The sequence below is a fragment of the Spea bombifrons genome, chromosome 8 (assembly GCF_027358695.1).
Source record: "Spea bombifrons isolate aSpeBom1 chromosome 8, aSpeBom1.2.pri, whole genome shotgun sequence".
NCBI classification, from domain to species: Eukaryota; Metazoa; Chordata; class Amphibia; order Anura; family Pelobatidae; genus Spea; species Spea bombifrons.
The window spans coordinates 42,201,788-42,214,226 of NC_071094.1; the positions used below are offsets into that span (position 1 = coordinate 42,201,788).

Below are 12,439 nucleotides of genomic sequence, written 5' to 3' on the forward strand. Positions count from 1 at the left end.
TATAAGCGGGACAATACGGTAACGTTTTAGGCTTCTACGCGTAGCAGGACGGCCTCCCGAGTACCGTACTCTCTAGAATATTAAAAAGCCCTGCCCGTGCGGTTCCATATACACCATTAACTCCATCCGGTGTTATATCGTATGCCTGGCTGAGGATCATAGCAGTTGCGCTGCTCGACCGTAGTCGCCGTTTATGCTGGGTTTTCGCTATCTTTCCTTATCAGTAACAGCCGCTGCAGACACGAGTTTGCCCGTAACCAAGATGGCCGACGGCGCTTTCCTCTTCCGCTTTATTGTAAGAAGACACTCTCTGGCCGTGCTTGTTTAAACTTTATTTGCACAACTTCCGGCAACATTACAGAGTCCAACATGGCGCCGGCCAAACCTGAGAAGCGGGTGAGACACGTGGGGCGTTTAAACATTTATAAATGGCAGTAAATGCGTTTATTTCTGGGTTTAATACGCGGGGGTGATGTGCGGAGATATGATCCTGCTAATAGACCGGATTCTTTACCGGAGTATATGGGGAATGTACACATCCGCGGGCATGTAGCGTATTCTGCGTCAATAATCTCGTAATAAAATCCGCTTCATGGTTTATATAGTGTGGTCATTTCTATATTATTTGGTTCCGTTTATTTCATTTCAATGGGAGTAGGTACTGGGACCGGACACTAAAAAGTAAGCTGCGCAAACTGTCACAGTAATTGCCAAAGCCCTTTACTTTACTGAGAGGGTGCTAGATATGTGGAGCAGTCTCCCAGTACAGGTGGTAGAGGTGCATACAGGGATATATTATGAATATAAACGACTAAGGTTTGGGTTCCACATCAGGAAAAACAGACAGACTAGATGGGTCTCATCAGCCGTCAGATTCTATTTTTCTAAAGGCCAGACGTAAAACAGGGGTAAACTCCGATAAGTGGTAGAATCCTGAATATAATTATACATTAATTGCTAAGATTAATAATAGATATTTAATAAATCCGGATGCCGGGAGTAATCTGTGGATCTCGGGAACGAGCTCTGCCGGTAGCTGTACGTACAGAATCTGAACGCGTTCCCTTTATACAGAAAATGAAGCGATACTACGAGGAGAGCGACGAGAAGAAAGCGCCGGGGGCCGCTGAGGATAGCGCAGAGGCGGCGCCTGTGAAGGACCCCGCTCCTCCGGGGGAGAAAACTCCGGGAGCGCGATCGCGGAACCAAAGGAAACGGCAAAAGGACGAGCTGATTTCAGGGGTAACGACCGATCCGACGTTTCCACGCAGAGCCTGATTGCCAAACCCCCTCTGTGTCGGTCGTCTCTCGGGTAACTCTGTTCTGTCTCCCGCAGGCTAAAGATCCGTTTCCCGGTCCGGTTCCGATTTCGAAAAAGCTGATATCGAAATACGAGAGAGCAAGAAAAGCAGAATTGGTAAAGAAAACGGGTTATTGTGGTCATTTTATACAGCATAATACCTTTTTAGTACATTGGAGAAAGCAGCTTGATCCGGTCGCTGAAAGCCACTGGCTGTTCCTGCGACGGGAGACCCGGTTTTATTTTTAAATAAATAGGGATTATAGCTTTTTACTGATTTGGTATAAAACGAGCACCTCTTACTACAGGCTTGCCTGGGCCGGTCCGCTGGATTAGCGCAGAAAACTTGATGTGTCTCAGAAGTTTGGTTTTCTGAAATATTCCAGCTGGGATTAAAATAATTTTGAGTTCTGTCAGAGAAGCCCAAGTTCTTTTAAGTGTTTAATGGCTTTTTAAAGCTGACCCGGTCACGTCATACGGAGGCCGCCGGCGGTTGGGGTCGTTTTATTGAATGCTGTGTGATCGGTCCGCCAGTAAGCGCACGTTGAGGTTGAAAACGGTTATAGCTGCAGGGTGCTGGATCGCTTTCTGATGCGCCCCTTGTTCTAGGATTCTACGTACTTTGACCACGTTAAGCATCGTGTGAAGTCTCAAGAGGAAAAGATCCAGACAGCCGTGGGGTTAGCAGCGAAGCATGACATACTGCTGCCGGAGGAGGAAGGGTAAGAGCAGCGGGGTGAGAGTAACGGGGGGGATCTTCCCATCCCTGAGCACTGCGTGCACCACATCACGATGTTCCCTTCAATGATTAAAGGGTGCACCGCATGTACCTGCTGCGAGGCATGACTGTTGTCTTCCATCCACACCATTCAGGTTCCTTGAAGGTGATGAAGGCCAAGACACGTGCACCATAACCCAGGAGGACATTGTGGAAGCGGTGGACATCACCAGCGCGTCAAAGGTGAAAGAATGACTCAATATTTACTGATCTAACAATCTACTTTCCTCTGGTTTCTCTTTCGATGTTTCTCATTCTTCATTTACCTTTCCATCGGTCCTTTTTCTTTCCTCGTCTTCCCGTTATGCTTTTCACCTCCTGAATCCCTTCCACCTTCCAATCTCCGTTAAATCGCTTTTTATTCTCTTGCAGCACTTTAACCTGGTTCTCAATCAGTTTGGTCCGTACAGAATCAACTACTCAAGAAATGGGAGGTACGGCGTCCGGAGCTCTCCAGGGCTTCGGCTTTTATTTCCTTACCGTTGTCGGCCTCTGATCTTTCACATCCGCAGCTATTTCGTTTTCTATCGCTCTGTTCTCCGGTTGTGACGTTCAGTGTTGTCTCTCAGGCACCTTCTCCTGGCTGGACAGCGAGGCCATGTCGCTGCTTTAGACTGGCAGTCCAAGCGACTCACGTGTGAAATGAACGTGATGGAGACGATCAACGATGTGAGGTAAGAAGTAATCACGTTGTCTCTCACACTCTCTCTCTCTCATTTACATACCGTGTGCCTTAGGGTTCACAATTCTGGTGTATTGTGGGTATCGTGGTGTATCATTGGCTCATTGTGTGATAGGTTCACACCTTTCCTCCCATGTAATGTCTTAAAAAGAGGTTATTCTCCACCCTAAGTGATAAGTTACCAAATTTCAATTTTATACATGTGGATAGGTCTCACATTCAATAGATGAAATCGTGAGCACAATTATAAGAAAGGACTGAGAATTCAAAATAGTCATTATTTATTTAAAAATAATAAAAATTACAGAAATCCAAAATTAAAACAGAGTATAACATAGAATGTCTGTTAAAGCTTATATGCATAAAAAATAAAAATAAACATACCAGTCAGTCTCGATATGAAGTCTAGCTTCAGTCTCTCGGTCTGCCCCAGAGTATAAACAAAGGTCTACATATATATAAGATTTTGTAACTAGACCTGCGTATCGTTACTTCAAAAAGAGTACTAACGGTCATAAAAAACTCAGGAGAGATTCAGGAGAGGAAAATCACCAAGGCCGAGCTGTTGATCATTTTTACGGAATAGCCAAAACATTCTAATCTTAAAACATTAAAAAAATCTTATGTAACAGAAACTACTAGTACTGCGTAGTTAAATCCTTAACCTTAACTTCTACTGAGACCTGTAACAATTGATCTGCTAGGCAGATTAACAAGCGGGTGCCTGAGAGGAGTTTAGCGGCTTCAAAGTGTGTTTCATGTAGAAGAACCAGATAAGAAATGTCATTAAATATAATAAGTGTGTCTCAGCCGGTGTACAGCGCCTGGTCGCAGAGAGTAATGTGTGTTTTGCAAAGCAAACGAGGGCAGATCAGCCTGTCCTCTATAAATGCTATGGAACTGCTTTATACCAACACCTGTTTACTAGAGCAACCACTACAAACACGTAGATGCTGCAGAAACACAGCAGGGATGTGACCAGGCGGGCCGGCCACCTCGTGTATTCTTCCTCTCTGTAACACGCGTGTCTTTGTCCCCTAGGTGGCTGCACACACACAGCATGTTCGCCGTGGCACAGCGCCGCTGGCTGCACATCTACGATTCCTTGGGAATGGAGCTTCATTGCATCAAGAAGTTTAACGATGTTCTGCGCATGGAGTTCCTGCGCTACCACTTCCTGCTCGCAACCTGCGTGAGTGCACACTCCCCTCGCTGACAAACTCCTCCGGCGGGGGTGTCTTCTTATCTTACGCGGGTTTCTGTATCCTCCCGTCTTCCCGTGCAGATGTTTCTTTTCATTTACTCCACTCCATTGACACAGACCTGGGAGAGAACATCAGCTTTGCTTATGTCTTTTAATCAATTTTAATGTAAAAGAGGCATTTTAGTGTCTCAGGCGGCCTCAGCAACGCAGAATCAAAGTACTTTGTAAGGAAAGAGGCAGATGCATACGGCGGGATTCAGCAGAGAGGGATTGCACATTTACCAGGACCGCTCGGCTATCATGCATTAAAGTGTATATGATGGCTAGCGTCCCTTGAAGTATGGCCTTCTGGAAAGCATCTACCTGGATTAATTTGTTGTAGATTTAACAGATGCTCAGGGGAAAAAAGTCAGGAGTTGGTGCTGTCGCGCTTCCAGCTGCTAACCGAATTAAAATCCCATTTCGAATCATTCTGTGCTGATCCTTGCACATTCTATGCTGATCCTCGCGCATTCTGTCCACATTCTATGCTGATCCTCGCGCATTCTGTCCACATTCTATGCTGATCCTCGCGCATTCTGTCCACATTCTATGCTGATCCTCGCGCATTCTGTCCACATTCTATGCTGATCCTCGCGCATTCTGTCCACATTCTATGCTGATCCTCGCGCATTCTGCCCGCAGAGCTCCACGGGGTTCCTGCAGTATTTGGATGTCTCCATCGGGCAGGAAATAGCGGCCACAAATGTGAAGATGGGCAGATTGAGCGTCATGTGCCAGAACCCCTACAACGCAGTCATACACCTCGGCCATTCCAATGGTCAGTACATTTACTCTCTTTATTAAGTTCATTTTAATCATCATCGATTTCATCTGTATGTACGTTTGTTCTTTAAGGAGACGACGTGAAGCGGAAAGCGCTTTTATTTGAAATCATACACGTTATGGGTGTGCAGTAGGTGAGGAAAGAGTTTGTTGGCCTGAAACTTGTTGTCCCTTTTGCAGGAACTGTCTCTCTCTGGAGTCCTTCTATGAAGGAGCCCCTAGTGAAGATGATGTGTCACCGCGGGGCTGTCAGAGCCTTAAGCGTCGATAAGACCGGGATGTAAGTGTCAGCGGAACCTCTTGCCGCACAGTTAAATGATTTCTCCCGCTATATCTTCCGGTATCTACTCCACATACCCGTAATATATTCTCTCTCAGGTACATGGCTTCCTCCGGCTTGGACAGGACGCTGAGAATATTCGACCTGCGTACCTTCCAACCTCTTCACTCGAGTGTTCTGCCTTTGGGAGCGGGGACTCTGTGCCACAGCCAGAAAGGGCTCTTGGCAGCGGGGACCGGGGACATTGTGCAGGTGAGTTTGGGGATGGAACGGGGAAGACGAGAGGGAGAGTGACAGCTCAGGGCAAGAGAAAGCTGGGAGATGACCGCCGTGGCATTTGTGGAGTTCGTGATTGGGCTTTGTCATCCGTACTTTATCCAGGTGTATAAGGACACTCACGTTGCACCCCCCAGTGCCCCCTACTTGTGTCTGTCAGTCAAGGGACCAGCCCAGGGGCTTCACTTCTGCCCGTTTGAAGACGTCTTGGGCATCGGCCATGGAGCGGGTTTCACCAGTATGATTGTGCCTGGTAAGGACGATGTCTGATCCTTCTCAATCCATCTCTCGCTTCCCTTGATTGTTCTTTCGGTTGGCTTTCTACCCCCCTCTAAACCCCTTGTTTACCCCGGAACCCCATCTTCCGCCTCTCACCATTAATTCTGTTCTTTTTCACAGGTGCCGGGGAGCCAAACTTTGACGCCTTGGAGTGTAACCCATACGAGAACAAAAAGCAGCAACGAGAATGGGAGGTCAAGGCCTTACTGGAGAAGGTGAGGATGGAGGGATTTACTTGGTGTTTCTCTATTTAAAGATGGAGACTGTTGGGGAAAATGGTTTCCTGCTAGAGGGTCAGGGAAGCGTTCATAAAACCTTAGAACTTCTGTCACTTTTTGTATTGTCTCAACTAATGGCTTTCTGCCCCACAGATTCCTGCAGATCTCATCACCCTGGATCCCACCCAGCTTGGTGAAGTGGATGCCATTACGCTGGAGCAGAAACGCAAGGAGCAAGTGGAGAGGCTGGTGAGCGCCTCAATGAGACGATACGTCCGGCTTGGAGGAGGAGGAGGAGGGGGGAGAGAGAAACATTTAAATAACGTACAGGAGGGAAGTTTTCTCAAAGGAGGAGAAATGTTACAACTAGAGGGTCAGAGGCTTAGATGGAATGAACTTATACTTAACTGAGAGCATGGTAGATAAATGGAACAGCCTCCCATCAGAAGTGGTAGAGGCTAACACAGTGAGGGAATAAAACATGCATGGGATAGGCATATGGCTCCTGAATCTAAGATGAGACCAAGAAGTAATGGGCAGACTAGACGGGGGCCGAATGGTTTTCTGATGTCAGATTCTATGCTTCTGTGTTTTCATGTCCTACCCGCACTCTACTCTCTTGTAAAATGGGTCCTCGCTGCTCTCCTCTCTCCCCCCCATCACTCTTTCCCACCCCACATCCTTTGTTGTGCTAATAACACAATAATCTTCCATCCACATCTCTCGCTCTCCTCTTTCAGGGATTTGATCCCTTCGAGAAGACTCGCTTTGTGCCTCGCCATAAGTTAAAGGGTAGGAGTTCATCTGGAAATCTACTGAAACGCAAGAAGAAGGTCGCTCATGAACAGAAGAGGGTGAGTGTGCATCGCCGTTACACGAACGCATATTTCAATGAGCGGATGCTGATATTCCGGCTCGCAGTCCGGTAAATAAAACATTACTCTCTGCAGCGAACGCCGGTCGTTCTGACGGCTGATGTTATTTCCGCTTCTTTTTTCAGGTGGAGATTCGGAACAGCGTCACAGCCCATGAGACCCAGAGGAAAAAGAGCACTGCTACGGATACCCAGGAGGGTCAGAGGTCAACCCTGGACAGGTTCAAGAAGTGATCAGCGCGAGACTTTTTCATACAGACCATGGCCTGGATTGGGCATAATCTGTAGACCTTTTGTTTTACAAAACTCGGTGCGAGAAAAGTAGGAACTGAACTCCTGTTTCAGTCCTGCCCAGAAGGATAAGCGTGGCCCTAAAACTGCACAGCTCAGAGTACACCATAGGCTTTAATACTTTCATAACCAAGAGGTTGACTGTTCCTGGGCCCAGCGTCCCATAAACCTTATAGTACAACCCGATACCGAGACAGCTCTGGTTTACTTAATGACTGTATCTGCACCCTTTAAATTCCACCTCTTTCTGTGTATATATGTTTCATAATAAATTCCTTAAACCAGCGGTGTCTCAAATATATCTTGTGGGAGATACATTTTTATTAGAAAAATTAAGCCGGATTTACGCAGGTGAAGACTCGGCCTGTGTTCTCGGAGAGGCAGAGATGAAGTCATCTGGTTCCTTGTTCTCCTTGCATGGAATTCAGTGACATGACGCGTAATAACAAAACATGATCTCACAACCGTTCTACCCGCCCCTTGCAGTACGTTTACAGCACCCCAAAACCCCAATTTTCTACCAGCTTCCCAAAAGCTAAACACTGCACCATTGCCAGCGGGCACCATGCCTCCTCTGCCATCTCGCGCATAATCCATGCCTCTACCATGCGTTTGGGAGGAACGCCGTGTGACGTGAACATGGTTCTGTAACAGCAGCCCTTGTGCGGCAGCGCTCTGGATCCTGCGATCTTTGCGATGTGCCGGGGGGCCACGCCGGCAGCCTGCGCTAGTATTCCAACGTACACGTCCTCCAGCGAGAGCAACGGGCCTCTCTTCAACTTCTGCAACATAAGTACGGCAGCCCCCCGTGATAAAACATAGCCCGTGCCGCTGCAGTACGGCGGGAAATAGCCGCCGGGATATACGTCCCGTGATGTATAATGACGGCTTTCCGGGTCCCTTATAGGGCCGACGTGCCAGTGGATCCGGCCCAGGTACTGCAGTCCATCTTGTCCGCTTAAAAACTTGGATAAAGACGGGGTGTTGACAAAGACATCATCATCGGTCTTCAGAATGAACCGAGCGCTTTGACATTTCTGTAGCCCCCACGCCAGCCCCGCCAACGTCTTAAGCGTTAGGTTGCGGTACGTGTCGGCAAAGGCAACCTGAACGATATCCCTGTGAAGCTCGGCTTCGTGAACGACGGCCTCGTTTTCTTTTTCTGAATTTGAAATGGCCAGAACGAAAAGGGTGAGAGAGTTTGAGGCTGCAGAGGTCGAGGGGCTTCCCCAGGTCTGACGGATGGCATCCCGGCGGTCCCGATGCGACGGCGCGCTGGACACCAGAATGAGAAGGAAAGGAGCTTGTGAGCAAGCATTGGAAGGGGAGATGAGAAAGGAAGGGAGGCCGTGACGGAAGAACGAGTAGGAATTAGGGTGAGACGGACTGGAATAAAATAAGGGGAGAAGGCGAGAGAGACTCTCCTCCAACTGCCCTGTTAAGGAAAGGATGAGAAATAAACCGGCAAGGAGTATAAGAAGTAAGAGGGAAGACCGGCGAGGCAGGAGGAACCGGCACAAGCGCAGAGAACGTGAAAGGAGCATCGCGGACAAGCAGGGGGTCCACTGTGGTCTTTACGTCTACAGAAATCCTGGTTCCTGCATCTTCACAACCTCAGCGTGTTTTCACCGGATGTTTTATAGAGACGGCAGCCGGGCGCGGAGTCCTTGATGGTCCACCTCGGAATCTTCCGGGTCCTGAGGCTCATCCGCCGTCCGAGTGACCGCTACGAGCGGCTGAGGTTAAAGTGACTGCTGGTTGGGAATGCGCCGGGAATAATCTCAGCAGCGGGTGAGACGCGACCGGTAACAAATCTGGAAAAGGGGAGAGAAGAGTGAACGTCCGCAGAATGGGAGGGAGCGAGGCGTGGTGGCGGAACTCGTCTTACCTACTTCTTACCTGCGCTTCCAGCATTACTCGGAAACCACATACCGCTCCCTGTCGTGTCTTTATTCACATGACAATCCCGTGATCCTGACATGTTCTACAGAAGCTTCACCCCATATAAAACACTCATCCGTTTCCATGTTTATGCCAATTACTACCCCGGCACCCAACAACCCCCTCAGCCTCCCTATCCTCCCTCTAGATTGCAAGCTCCTATGAACAGGCCCTTTGGGGTCTGTAAGTCCAAGTAGCTATTTGATGCACTCCTTTTGTTTACTCATTGTACAGCGCTGTAGAATATGATGGCGCTATATAAATACAGAAATAATAACCTATTGTTATTACCTATAACCTATTGTGTAATACAACCCAACGCCCTCTAGACTGTAAGCTCGTTTGAGCAGGGCCCTCCTGTCCTGTCTACCCATTGTACAGCTCTACGGAATTATATATAAAATAATAATAATAAAATAACTGTCCGTTATAGAATCCTTACCGACTGTCACAGGTCACGGAAGCTCTCCGTATTACAGGCGCGGTTACAGCCTCCTCCACGCACCCCACCAGGCCCTTTGTTCTCTTGTTGTGTAGCAATAAAGTTATACTGTGTAAAACAAAAAAAAGGGGGAAAAGGCAGCAGACATTGGGTGGAGACGAAAGCTGATTTCCATGGAAACAACGGCATCCTTCTTACAGGGGGCGGAAACGCGTCGCAGAGGGAAGGACTGCTTCCGGGTTTGCGCTTCAGGGGGATAGCACGTTTTCGGTAGCAGCTGAACGGTAAAGTGTAATGTTATAGAGCGTAACCCCCTAGGGCTTGTCTCTAATTACCCCTCACCCTGGAGATTATTAACGGCGGGCACACCCAAGATGGCTGATGAGTAAACCAGTGTCTGTCATTGCGCAGGGTGTAGTGTATATACCAGACCGACAGCGAAAAGCTCATATGCTTTATGTATCTCCCGTGTATATTATCATGGATGTCCATAGCGCTAAATACTGATTCCCTACAGAGTATTAAATATGTTTTGTTTTGTTTAATATGGTGATCGGGGTGCGCAGCAGAAGAGTAGTGATAACAGTAAATCCGGGTTTATATCGGTTCACAGATATCGGAGGGCCCTGAGCAGAGCTTTAAATAATAACGCTTCAACCGAGCCAACTATCTGGCGACCTCGTGCCGCGGTAACGTGGGTAATAACACCGCGTGTGACGGCGTGATCTGCGGCATGGTGACGCTGCTGTTACTTATTAATTTTATACACGGGCCTGACTTCAGCTTGTATAACGTTCTTTCTTTTGTAATATTTTATATCTGTATTTTGCGTGTGAATTCTGAGCGTCTTGTTTCTTTCATTCATCTGCAGATGGCAGATCAGCTACAGGAGAAGCTGCAGAATGAAGTCACCAAGTACCAGCAGCTCCAGAAAGGTGCGACGTCTGTCTCTTCGTACGCCGGCCTTAGTTTAACTTTCTTTTTTAAATGGATGTGTTTATTTATTTTTTGTCCTTTTTTTTCTTTTGATCCTCGGCAACCAGATGAATAAATACGTTTTTAACTCAGGAGCCTCCACCGATTATACTATTCCGGATTTTTGAAAATATTGCACTTTTTTTTTCTTTTATAAGCCAGTTGTAGTATTTGCCCCATAATATAATGTTTTCATCAGCGTATCAGCTGTTTGTATGAGTTCATCGGAGTTCAAACTACTAGACAACCCCCCAACTCCTTATACTGCACCTGGGGGGTTATTGCGATGGGGGCTAATTACCCTGTAGAGTAAGCTTAAGGAGAGAAATATCTTTATATCTGTTCTTCTATGCTCCCCCTTGAACCTGTGAGTGTCCTCGTGTCTCTCCCACACTCTGTGATGCTCTCTGTCTGCCTCCAGATATCAGCAGCAGTATGTCGGCCCGGCAGAAACTAGAAGCCCAGCTCACCGAGAACAACATTGTCAAAGAGGTAATACTGTCCGCCGCGGAAACAAATAAACCGTTTTATCACGTATGAACGCCTGTCCAGTCCCGAGTAACTCGAACCACATTGAATGCGTGCCAATGGACCATATTACCCTTTTAATTAGGACCCCCTGAAGAGATATATTCTGTTTGTCCGTATTATCAGTCCCCCCGCATGTATTTTTACATAGGAGGGTATGGAATATGCATTGGTTTCTGAAAAGTAATAAAATAAAAACGTTTGTGTATTCCAGGCTTGGATGTCTGTAAGTGATGAGAGTTGTGTTCTTGATTTTTTTGATGATTTCCAGTTATAGCAGCAAAAGATGCATTGTATTTTATTAGGATAAAACATATTTAGTTACTTGTGTATTTAGTGATCAGCGCTGCTGATAAGGTCAAGGTGTTAGTAAATAGTTTGTTCCTGCGCAGCTGTACGTAGCAGATCAAGACCCAGTCTGTGGAGCCACCATTTTTAAAGCCCCCCCCTTCTGTGTCCCCCCGCAGGAGCTGGGCTTCCTGGATGACAGTAACACCGTGTATAAACTGATTGGACCCGTGTTAGTTAAACAGGACTTGGAGGAAGCCAAATCCACGGTGGATAAGAGACTGCAGTATATTAATGGAGAGATGTGAGTATGTCTGTGTGTATCCCGTGAAAACCTTCATGTTCTGCATACCTCCCAACAGTCTCGAGGGTTTATGAGCATTGTCCTGGATCGCTACCCGTTTTTTTTCTTAGTGAGGATTGGGGATCACGTTATCCTGACCGGCCCAGGAGCTGTGAGGTCGAGAGGCTTTTGCGGCACAGATCTATGCAGCTCCCACGTGGCCACCGCGTGACGCTCGGCAGATGCCTGGCTGGGTGTCACCGGCCGTACCGATCCTTGATGCTCATCTCTCTCCGTTTCAGAAAGAGATACGAGACTCTGATGAAGGATCTGGAGAAGCAGTCGGAGCAGCACAGAGCCTCCCTGTCCAAGCTCCAGCAAGAATACCAGAGGGCGCAGGGCAAGGGGCCGGTGAAAGCCTAAACTCCGCTCCCCTCCTGCCCTCTTCACTGCGCGTGAAATACACATCCACGTTACTACGTCAGGACTTGGCTTCCCACAATGCTTTAGGATCTTTTTTTGGCCCCTTTATGTGGGTAGGAGATGGGTTATTGTTGTTTTGTACATACATGTACCGGAATAAATTAATAAATAACGTGCCAGCGGCACCTTCTCCATGTCTGACTCTAGGGCAGTGCAGATATCCTATTTCTCTTCTATTCCTGCTCACCCCATATCTAAAATCACCAGGCCTTTTTCCGCTCTATGACCATTTTGTCTGCTTTCCCTCTGTCTGGTTCATTTCGGTTTTTACTTTACTGAGCAGGTAATAGATGAGTGGAGTAGCCTCCCAGCAGAAGTGGTAGAGGCTAATACAGTAAGGGAAATTAAACAAGCATGGGACAGGCATACAGCTGTAAAGATGAGTCTTTACAGCAGGAGAAACGGGCGACTAGACGGGACCCGAATGGGTTTGATCTGCTGTCGGATTCTATATTTCTAAGTGGTGACTGCTTTTCCTCTGGTGAGATCCCC

The 12,439-nt window shown here is 47.5% G+C and overlaps 3 protein-coding genes and 1 long non-coding RNA gene across 4 annotated transcripts; 2 read left to right on the plus strand and 2 right to left on the minus strand.

The window, feature by feature from the left end:
• Nucleotides 1–317: 317 nt before the first annotated feature.
• On the minus strand, nucleotides 318–9,451 carry LOC128502805 (uncharacterized). Its single transcript, XR_008355164.1, has 2 exons — nucleotides 9,391–9,451; nucleotides 318–385 (listed from the first exon to the last, which is right to left on the minus strand). It is a non-coding gene; the product is annotated as an uncharacterized LOC128502805 (long non-coding RNA).
• WDR46 (WD repeat domain 46) lies at nucleotides 348–7,257 on the plus strand. The gene is made up of 16 exons (XM_053472732.1): nucleotides 348–396; nucleotides 1,075–1,242; nucleotides 1,337–1,417; nucleotides 1,910–2,022; nucleotides 2,174–2,261; nucleotides 2,451–2,512; nucleotides 2,648–2,752; nucleotides 3,802–3,952; nucleotides 4,649–4,784; nucleotides 4,970–5,069; nucleotides 5,168–5,321; nucleotides 5,451–5,598; nucleotides 5,745–5,839; nucleotides 5,996–6,091; nucleotides 6,583–6,696; nucleotides 6,843–7,257. The coding sequence occupies exons 1-16, from the start codon at nucleotides 370–372 to the stop codon at nucleotides 6,948–6,950; spliced, it is 1,746 nt and encodes a 581-aa protein (XP_053328707.1). The 5' UTR covers nucleotides 348–369; the 3' UTR covers nucleotides 6,951–7,257.
• On the minus strand, nucleotides 7,298–8,607 carry B3GALT4 (beta-1,3-galactosyltransferase 4). Its single transcript, XM_053472738.1, has one exon. It carries the CDS (start codon nucleotides 8,549–8,551, stop codon nucleotides 7,499–7,501), a length of 1,053 nt encoding a protein of 350 aa, XP_053328713.1. The 5' UTR covers nucleotides 8,552–8,607; the 3' UTR covers nucleotides 7,298–7,498.
• A 117-nt stretch (nucleotides 9,452–9,568) lies between the features above and the next one.
• Nucleotides 9,569–12,081, plus strand: PFDN6 (prefoldin subunit 6). The gene is made up of 5 exons (XM_053472741.1): nucleotides 9,569–9,674; nucleotides 10,262–10,325; nucleotides 10,787–10,857; nucleotides 11,361–11,485; nucleotides 11,767–12,081. Exons 2-5 carry the CDS (start codon nucleotides 10,262–10,264, stop codon nucleotides 11,885–11,887), a joined length of 381 nt encoding a protein of 126 aa, XP_053328716.1. The 5' UTR covers nucleotides 9,569–9,674; the 3' UTR covers nucleotides 11,888–12,081.
• Nucleotides 12,082–12,439: the final 358 nt, after the last annotated feature.

Excerpts from the sequence above, each read along its gene's own strand:
- B3GALT4 (XM_053472738.1), bottom strand. The coding sequence starts at position 8,551 with ATGCTCCTTTCACGTTCTCTGCGCTTGTGCCGGTTCCTCCTGCCTCGC.
- WDR46 (XM_053472732.1), top strand. The coding sequence starts at position 370 with ATGGCGCCGGCCAAACCTGAGAAGCGG. Across the intron at positions 1,243-1,336 it reads AGGACGAGCTGATTTCAGGG|GCTAAAGATCCGTTTCCCGG; the intron begins GTAACGACCGAT and ends TGTCTCCCGCAG. Across the intron at positions 2,753-3,801 it reads GAGACGATCAACGATGTGAG|GTGGCTGCACACACACAGCA; the intron begins GTAAGAAGTAAT and ends TTTGTCCCCTAG.
- PFDN6 (XM_053472741.1), top strand. The coding sequence starts at position 10,262 with ATGGCAGATCAGCTACAGGAGAAGCTGCAGAATGAAGTCACCAAGTAC. Across the intron at positions 10,326-10,786 it reads GTACCAGCAGCTCCAGAAAG|ATATCAGCAGCAGTATGTCG; the intron begins GTGCGACGTCTG and ends GTCTGCCTCCAG. Across the intron at positions 11,486-11,766 it reads CAGTATATTAATGGAGAGAT|AAAGAGATACGAGACTCTGA; the intron begins GTGAGTATGTCT and ends TCTCCGTTTCAG.